Source organism: Phaseolus vulgaris, chromosome 4, assembly GCF_051622355.1.
Source record: "Phaseolus vulgaris cultivar YP4 chromosome 4, ASM5162235v1, whole genome shotgun sequence".
Classification (NCBI taxonomy): Eukaryota; Viridiplantae; Streptophyta; class Magnoliopsida; order Fabales; family Fabaceae; genus Phaseolus; species Phaseolus vulgaris.
This window is the reverse complement of record NC_143501.1, coordinates 23,451,651-23,460,210: the sequence shown is the minus strand read 5'-3', so window position 1 is coordinate 23,460,210 and position 8,560 is coordinate 23,451,651. Positions and strand designations below refer to the sequence as shown.

At 42.9% G+C, this 8,560-nt stretch overlaps 1 protein-coding gene across 1 annotated transcript; it reads right to left on the bottom strand.

The window, feature by feature from the left end:
• Positions 1-1,546: 1,546 nt before the first annotated feature.
• On the bottom strand, positions 1,547-2,110 carry LOC150027971 (uncharacterized). Its single transcript, XM_090300978.1, has one exon. It carries the CDS (start codon positions 2,108-2,110, stop codon positions 1,547-1,549), a length of 564 nt encoding a protein of 187 aa, XP_090157104.1.
• Positions 2,111-8,560: the final 6,450 nt, after the last annotated feature.

The following is an 8,560-nucleotide window of genomic DNA, read 5'->3' as shown; positions in this document are numbered from 1 at the left end:
CCTTATTCCTGCGCGCTCGGTGCCCACGCCTGAGAAGGGCCCCCTGGGGTAGTGCCGTTTCGTTCTCAAGGTGTCTGAAAACACCAAGGTGTGTTCTTGGTGCCCACACCCAGGGAAAGGCGTGTTAGAAACATCGTCGTATCGTCCCTGGTGTGTCTAAACACCAAGATGACCAGGGATTTTGGCAATTACACTCAAGGAGAAGGCTTCCCAAAGGATGGCGCTTCTCCTCAGCTGCGTGTATCTGCACCAAGTGACCTGGTTCTCCACTGCTCCGAAACTTCTTACTGTCTTGTGCCCACGCTCGAAGGAAACGCCCACCGCCACTTCCTTGCGAGGTGTCTAAACATCAGACACCCGGGCTAGCTATTCCTACCTGAGGAGGGGGCGTCCCAAAGGAATCCCCTAACCCCTGCTCAGGGACTAGGCTCTCAGATTTTAGCTTATACTGAACGTACCTTTTGTCTTGATCTCTGGGCATGAGCATGCGCTCCTACTACTTGCTTTGAATTTGACGCCTGCTCCCTTATCTGGCGATGCCTTGAGTCTTTGTCTTTTGTTTCTTAATCTTTGATCTTATACTTTGAGAGAGGGAAAAACTGAGACAAAGTTTTCTTGAACTTCTTTTTTACTTGGGTGACCTCATTAAAAAAACCCCCGAGAGGGAAAAAGAGTGTCCCCTTTACAACTGTGTTGTTTCATGACTTTCAACTGAAATAAAATTTTAAATTGGCTGCATTCCAGCTGCGTGGGATGAGACCTCCCTCTAGAGTTTCTAACTTGTACTAACCATTTCCCTTGGCTTCGGTTATTCTGAAGGGTTCGGTCCACTTGGGAGACAACTTGTTCCCCAACTCGTAGGGATGAGCCTTTCGCATGACCAAGTCAGCTACTTGGAACTGTCGCGGCTTTACCTTAGAGCTATACTGATGCTCCACTCTCCTCTTCACAGCTTCAGCCTTTATCCTTGCTTCCTCTCTGGCCTCGTCCAATGGGTCTAGATTTACCCTTCTTTCATCATTGGATTTTTCTGCCACAAAGCTTAGGAAACGTGGAGAACTCTCGTGGATCTCTACTGGGATCATGGCATCTGACCCGTATACTAGGCTGAAAGGCGTCTCCATGGTGGAAGATTGAGGCGTGATGTGGTAAGCCCACACAATCCTTGGCACTTCTTCTGCCCACGCTCCTTTAATCTTCTCTTCAGCCCCCTCAACAAAACTTTATTCGCTGATTCTACCTGCCTGTTCGTCTGGGGGTGTTCGACTGATGCAAACACCTGTTTGATTCCTACTTCTGCACACAGCTTCCCCAACTGTTGGCTCGCAAACTGAGTGCCATTATCTGAGATGAGACTCCTTGGCACCCCGAAAAGACACACAATGTTCTTCCAAACAAAGTGTTGTACCTTGTGCGCAGTGATCTGTGCCACTGGTTCTGCCTCTATCCACTTCGTGAAGTACTCGATGGCGACTATCAAATACTTCATATGCCTTATCGCCAGAGGGAAAGGCCCTAGAATATCGATTCCCCATGTGTGGAAGGGTCATTGGCTGTAAATCGATCTTAGTTCCTCTAGAGGTGGCTTATGCCAGTTTGCATGCATTTGGCACTGCTTGCATCGTTGGGCGTATCTTACACAATCCTCCCTCACCGAAGGCCAATAAAACCCTGCGCGAATCACCTTGGAAGCCAATGACCTTCCCCCCACATGGCTTTCGCAAATCCCCTCGTGAAGCTCTGACATGATCCTCGTACATTCGTCGCCACTCACACATGTCAGAATTGGATGCGTGAACCCATGCCTAAATATCACTCCATCAACAAGAGTGTACCTTGCAGAGTTCTTCTGTATCCTCTTTCCTTCTCCAGGTTCTGCTGGGAGAATCCCATTTGCAATGTATCGCCTATAAGGCATCATCCACGTGTCGCCTTCCTCCAAGGCACATACTTGCACACACTTCTCTCCTTCGGGCGAGGCCGCATAGGTGTTGATGCGGGGTGTCCTCGCCGTATCTTGAATCAAAGAGCGATGGCTCCTTGGCTTCCCTCTTGTCGTGCTGATGTGAAGGACATCCACCTTGTTATTTGCCACAAACTTTCGCGGCATTTTGAGCGTCTCTTGGCGAGCAGGTCAGCTCTGGCATTTTGCTCCCTTGGGACATGCACCAGCTCAAAAGCAGCGAAGGCTCCCTTCAACACTTCGACGTACCTCAAGTACGCAGCCATCTGTGGATCCTTTGCCTGGTACTCCCCTGTTACTTGTCCTGTGACCAACTGGGAATCACTCTTTGCCACGAGGCTTTGAGCGCCCATTTCCTTGGCCAAGAGCATTCCAGCGATCAGCGCCTCGTATTCAGCTTGGTTATTGCTTGCCTTGAAGGCGAAACGTAAGGCTTGCTCGAACAACACCCCATTAAGCCCTTCCAAGATTATTCCAGCACCACTTCCCTGTTGGTTGGAGGATCCATCCACTGAGAGCATCCATCGCGATCCTAACTCCACCTCTTGGGGGGAATTTCCTGGTGAGAGCTCTACGACAAAATCTGCGTAGACCTGCCCCTTGATGGATCCCCTTGGTTTATACTGGATGTCAAACTCTGACAGCTCCACTGCCCAACGAACCATCCTTCCAGCTACATCTGTCTTCGGAAGTACTTTCTGAATGGGGAGGTTTGTCATCACCACCACTGTGAAGCTATGAAAATAGTGGCGGAGAACACTATTGCCAACGACTGGTACCTTGTCTCGCGGCCTTGCAAGGCCTTGCTTACGAAGTAGATGGGCCTCTGCACTTGGCCTTGCTCCTGGACCAGCACAGAGCTGATGACCCACTCTGTTACTGCAAAGGACAACCGAAGGGGGACGCTCGCCCGTTGGTTGCAAAGCACAGGCGGCGTCGCCAAGTACTCCTTTAACTTGAGGAATGCTGCTTCGCACTCATCTGTCCACGCAAAACGGCTTTTCCTCTTGAGGCACTGAAAGTAAGGGTGGCCCTTCTCACCTCCAGCATATACGAACCTTGACAAAGCCACCATCCGCCCAGTTAGCTGCTGCACTTCCTTCACTGAGGTTGGGCTCCTCATGGCAATGATAGCTGCACACTTATCAGGGTTCGCTTCTATCCCCCTCTCAGTGAGCATGAATCCTAAGAACTTCTCTGCCTCGATGCCAAAAACGCATTTCTCCGGGTTTAACTTGAGGCGGTACTTGGCTATTGTGGCGAACAGCTCCTCCATGTCAGCTGGGTGTCGCCCTCTTTCCTGAGAGGTCACCACCATGTCGTCTACGTAGGCCTGCACGTTCCTTCCCAGCATGGGTGCAAGGACCTTGTCCATTAGTCTCTGGTAGGTGGCGCCTGCGTTTTTCAGCCCAAATGGCATCACCTTATAACAGTAACTGCACATCTCCGTCATGAACGCCGTTTTACTCTCATCCCTAGGATGCATCTTGATCTGATTGTAATATGAGAATACATCCAAGAAACTCAGCATCTTGCAGCCCGAGGCGCTGTCCACCAACGCGTCGATGCTGGGTAGTGGGTACGAATCCTTGGGGCACGCCTTGTTCAAATCTTTGAAGTCGACGCACATCCTCCACTTCCCATTCGCCTTCTACACTAAAACGACGTTGGCCAGCCACTCAGGGTATTGTATCTCCCTGATGTGTCCAACACTTAGCAATTTCTGTGTTTCTTCTTTCACGACGAGGCACCTCTCTTCGTTGAACTTCCTCCTTCTCTGTCGTACAGGGCGAACCTTAGCGTCCATGGTGAGGTGGTGGCACAAAAAACTTGGGTCGGTGCCTGGCATGTCCGAGGTGGTCCACGCGAATGTATCTAAGTGGCGTGAGATCACTGCTGGCACTTCGTCTTGTTCTTCCCGGCTCAACAAACGTCCCAACTTGAACACCTTACCACCTATCAGCCTTTCCACCACATTGTCCACTGGTTGGGGTCGCCTATCTCGCACGCTCTCTACATGAGACCCATTTCTGTGATCTTCTTCTATAGGCGTCGCCCTATCGAATTTTTCAGGCGTCCATGGGCGAGGCCTCTTTGGGCGTCGCCTCCGCGTGTGAGGCCTCAGCAAGCATCGACTTCGCGGGCGTCGCCTCTTCCAAACGCTCTACTCTTAGAAAAGATGGCTTTAAACTAGAGGGGGGGTGAATTGTTTAAAGGGGTTTTCACAAACTTTTCAAACCAAGAATGAATTTATTTCAGAAACCAAATGATTCAGCAATTCAGTTAGCCAAAACAGCAAGCAAAAGCTGTAGTACCAGAAAAAACCATCGGTTGTTTCTTCGAAACAATCAGTTGTTTATACCAGCAAACAACAAACAAACTGAAATTAAAGAGTTAGAGATAGACAGATTGTACACAGTTGTTTATACTGGTTCACTCCAAACCAAAGCTACATCCAGTCTTCTCAAAAACCCTGAGGAAATCCACTAAGCAACCACACCTTGAACACCTCAAGAAACACTCTCTCCTTGGCCAACACTAAGATTGCTGATCTTGAACACCTCAAGAACACACAGCCAATCTCAGCAAACACATAAACGAATTGTTCAACAGATTACAAAGATTACACTTGTTATAGATGAATATCTGAAATCAATACAAGTAGAATCCTATTCCAGCACCTTGATCAATCACAAAACTCTTAAGCAATCTCAAAATTCTTTGAAAAACTCTCAGTAAAAACTTTGTCTCAAGATTCTTAATTCTTAAAAACAGTTTTTCTGAATATATACAAAGGTACAATTTGTTATCAAATCTTAACAAACTCTTAATTGCATTTAAAATAAATTGGTCAAAGCATTTAATGACTGGAGCGTATTCAGTTAAAGTATTTAATGACTGGAGCGTATTCAGTTAAAGCATTTAAAGCTCAGTCAAAGAAAACAGTTTTTCTGTTATGATTCCAAAACAAACAATCGGTTGTTTTGGTACTTAACAGTTTTCACCATTCAAAAACAGTTTTCAATCTTTCTCAAAACACCTAAGTGTAAACAATCGGTTGTTTCGACAAAACAATCGGTTGTTTCAACATAGTTTGAAAAACATTTCACTTTGATAAAGATTGAGATGCTAATTGCTTGAGATTTAATCCAAGGGTGGATTACAACATTTAAACTACCCCAGAACAAAGCTTAAACCAGCATAGCAACACTAAGCAAAGCAGAGGCTTCAACATCCTTAAAAGGATTTGGATTCTTCAAAACATTGAACATCACTTGGTTCAACAATCTCCCCCTATTTGAGGAAGACAAATCCCTGATGCTTGTGTTGTACCTGATTAAATCTGAAGCAATTCTTGCAATAGAAGTTTGAGCAATATATTGAACTTCTGATATTTGTTAGCATACAGATAAACAGTTTAAAGCTTAAAACAATTAATATCAGAGACAAAATACATATCACCCAAACTATTTTAAACAACTTGAAAAACAGAAACAAGCTTAAACAAACTGGAAACACAGCATATATCTCCCCCTATTTGTCTTCACAAATAGAAAAAGATAAGAGATAAAACAAGATATTGTTTCCATTACATCAGAATAAACCAGCAACAGCAGAAGGAAAGAAATTTTAAAACCAGAAAAGAACAGCCAAAAACAATCGATTGTTTCGATGACCAATCAGTTGTTTTTCCTTCATTCTTCTTCATCAGCAAACTGAAGATCAAAGATTTGATTCTGGACAGCTTTAATCTGTTCATCTAGAGTCATAAAACCTCACATCCATGTTGTCAAACCTTGTGTAAATCCTCTGGAAATTACTAACACAGAGATCATGGAGGCTCCTTTGATTTTCAGCAAAGCTATCAAGCCTATTCACCATGAGTCTTTCAAAAGGAGACATGGTTTGCATTCTTTCTCCTTAATGTCCATTATCAGCTATAGGTCCTGCATCTTGAAAATCTTCAGTTGGATCTTCATGTTGAACATCCATATCAGCAGGTTCATCTTGTTCAAGATGAGCAACACCACTAGGTGAGGCACCATGATCACCATCCTTACTTATCCACTTTCCACCTACTTTTGTAAAGCCCATCTTGCTGAGTGATCCATTGTTCAACTCTTGAGTTGACTTGACCAGCTCAGAAGTTTCATCTTCAAGATTAACTTCAAAATAGAGTAGAAACTTAGATATTAAAACAGCATAGGATAGTGGTAATCGCCTAACCTCATGGCTTTTTGCATATGTTCTTTGATTATGTGAATCCAATTGATCTTGATTTTCTTGGTGATGCAGAAGATGTAAACCAGATCTTCTTCAGTCAACACAGAGTGATTACTCCCCCTTGGAGTTAGAATCCAAGTTACAATGAGCGCAAACAACCTCTCATCAAGCTTCAAACCTCCAACCGAGCATGTGCTAACTTGAGATTGATTGTTCTTCAAGCAACTTTTGTAGAACTGGATTTTGTTAAAATCTTCCACCACACCAAGGTTTCCCTTGTTGATTCTCAGACCAGAGAACTTAAGCCCAGCAACAGCAGCCCAAACCTCATGATTTATCTCCATTTCCACACCTTTCACATGAGAAACTAGATTGTTTCCCTCAAACTTCAAGTTGGTGTAAAATACTCTCACCAAATCTGGATAGATGTTCCCTTTTAGCTCCAGGAATTTTCTGAGAGATTGATCCTTGAGAAACCTTCTCACATTGTCAAGCTTTTGACTTTTCAGCCAATCAAAGCACACAACCTTGGGGTTGTTTATCTTCCTGACACTTGTTTCATACCTATACTTCTCAATGAGATCGATGTCACCAGAAAACCAGCTTTCAAGCCTTCTTCCAGACCTTACAGCTCTGGTTTTGACTCTTTTAGAGGTGGGAGGGGTTGTTTCCATGACAGCAAAGACGAAAACACACTTCACAGAGTTTTTGCAAGAGATGGTGCAAGAGATATTGCAAGAGATGTTGCAATTGGTTGTTCTTGTTGGAAGAAATCTGCACCTGATTTTATAGCAGTAAGAGAATCAATTTGAATTTAATTTCATTCAATGGGTACCTGATTTTCAGAGAGAGAGGACTTGACTCTGTTCTGCACAGAAAATGTCAGAAAAAGCTGAAAATCACATGGTCTTCACATGTGATCTTTGACTAGTCATTAAGGCTCTTGAATTTCCATGATTTTGAAATATATTCCTTTATGAATGTAGCAACTTATTTCTAATCATGCTCAGCTTTCAACACAGATCTTTTGACCAAGATTCTCCCTTTGAAAAATATCTGCAACGGCTAGAATTTAAAAAAAAATTAAATCAATTTCTTCACAGTGCTGTCAGACTCAAAACAATCGGTTGTTTTTCTGCAGCAGTTAAAAACTTGATTTTGAAATTTTTAACCATAAACAGAAACATATTAAAGCACATGACATTGATTAAGAGAAAATTAATCACAAGAAAGAACTTTGAAACAGAAATTGAGAACAAATAAAGGAAGGTCTTATCCTTGTGTTGTTCCTTCAATGAGCCAATTGTTTGTTGATCAAGAAAACTTCTTTTCACTATTTTGATCTTTTGCATAGCATTGATTCAGCTTCAATGACTTCCTTTTTCTTCAATAGCTTGATCAGATGGCTCAGTTCTTCTCTTTCTCTTTATTTTTCTTGCATAAACGAATTCAAGTAGCAAGATTTGGTCCCCTTACAAATTTGGGTCCATTTGGCTTTTCTTTACTGTTAGAAACATCACATCCCTTAGGAATCCATTTCATAAGACCTTTAGGAACATAATATTTTCTAATTTTACAGAATCTAACAGAGTGGCCTTTCTTCATGCAATAAAAGCATGTAACAACCGGTTGTTTCGCCTTAAAAATCGGTTGTTTTTCTGATTTTCTTAAAAAACTTTTTGAAAACCTATCTTGCTTGTTCTGTGGATTGAAACCTAAACCAGCCTTTCCAAAAACACAGCTTTGAGATGCCAAGACATTCTCAAAGTTTGACTTCCCCTTTGAAAGCTTGTCCACAGTTTCAACAAGATAGTGAATCTTTTTCTCAAGATTTTCACAATTTGTGCAAATGAGAGTATCACACTTGCAAGAGGCATTTTTGAAATGATTTTCCAATTTTTCAAAATCATTTTTTGCTTTTCTCATATCCTCTTCAAGTGACTTAACTTTCTTCTCAAGCCCACTGTTAAGATCTTTCAATCGGTTGTTTGAAAGAACCAATCTATTAGCTTCATCATGTGTTTCTTGAAAAGCTTCAAGCAATTCACTATAATTTTGTTCATTTAAGGAAGCACAAGAACTTACCTCACTTGAACTTGAACTGCAAGAATCATCATCATCCTCAGCTACTAAACATATGTTGGCTTTTTCATCTTCACTTGATGAAGAACTTGACGACACCTCATTTTCATCCCAAGCTATGTAGGCTCTTTTTGTCTTGCCTTTCTTCTCCTTGTAGCTTGCCTTTTTCTCTTTGCTCTTGTTGGGACAATCTGCCTTTATGTGACCTTGCTCACCACAACCAAAACAAGTATAGTTATTTGAATTAAATTCATTGGGTTTCTTGTTTCCATACCTATCCTTGTTGTTGTC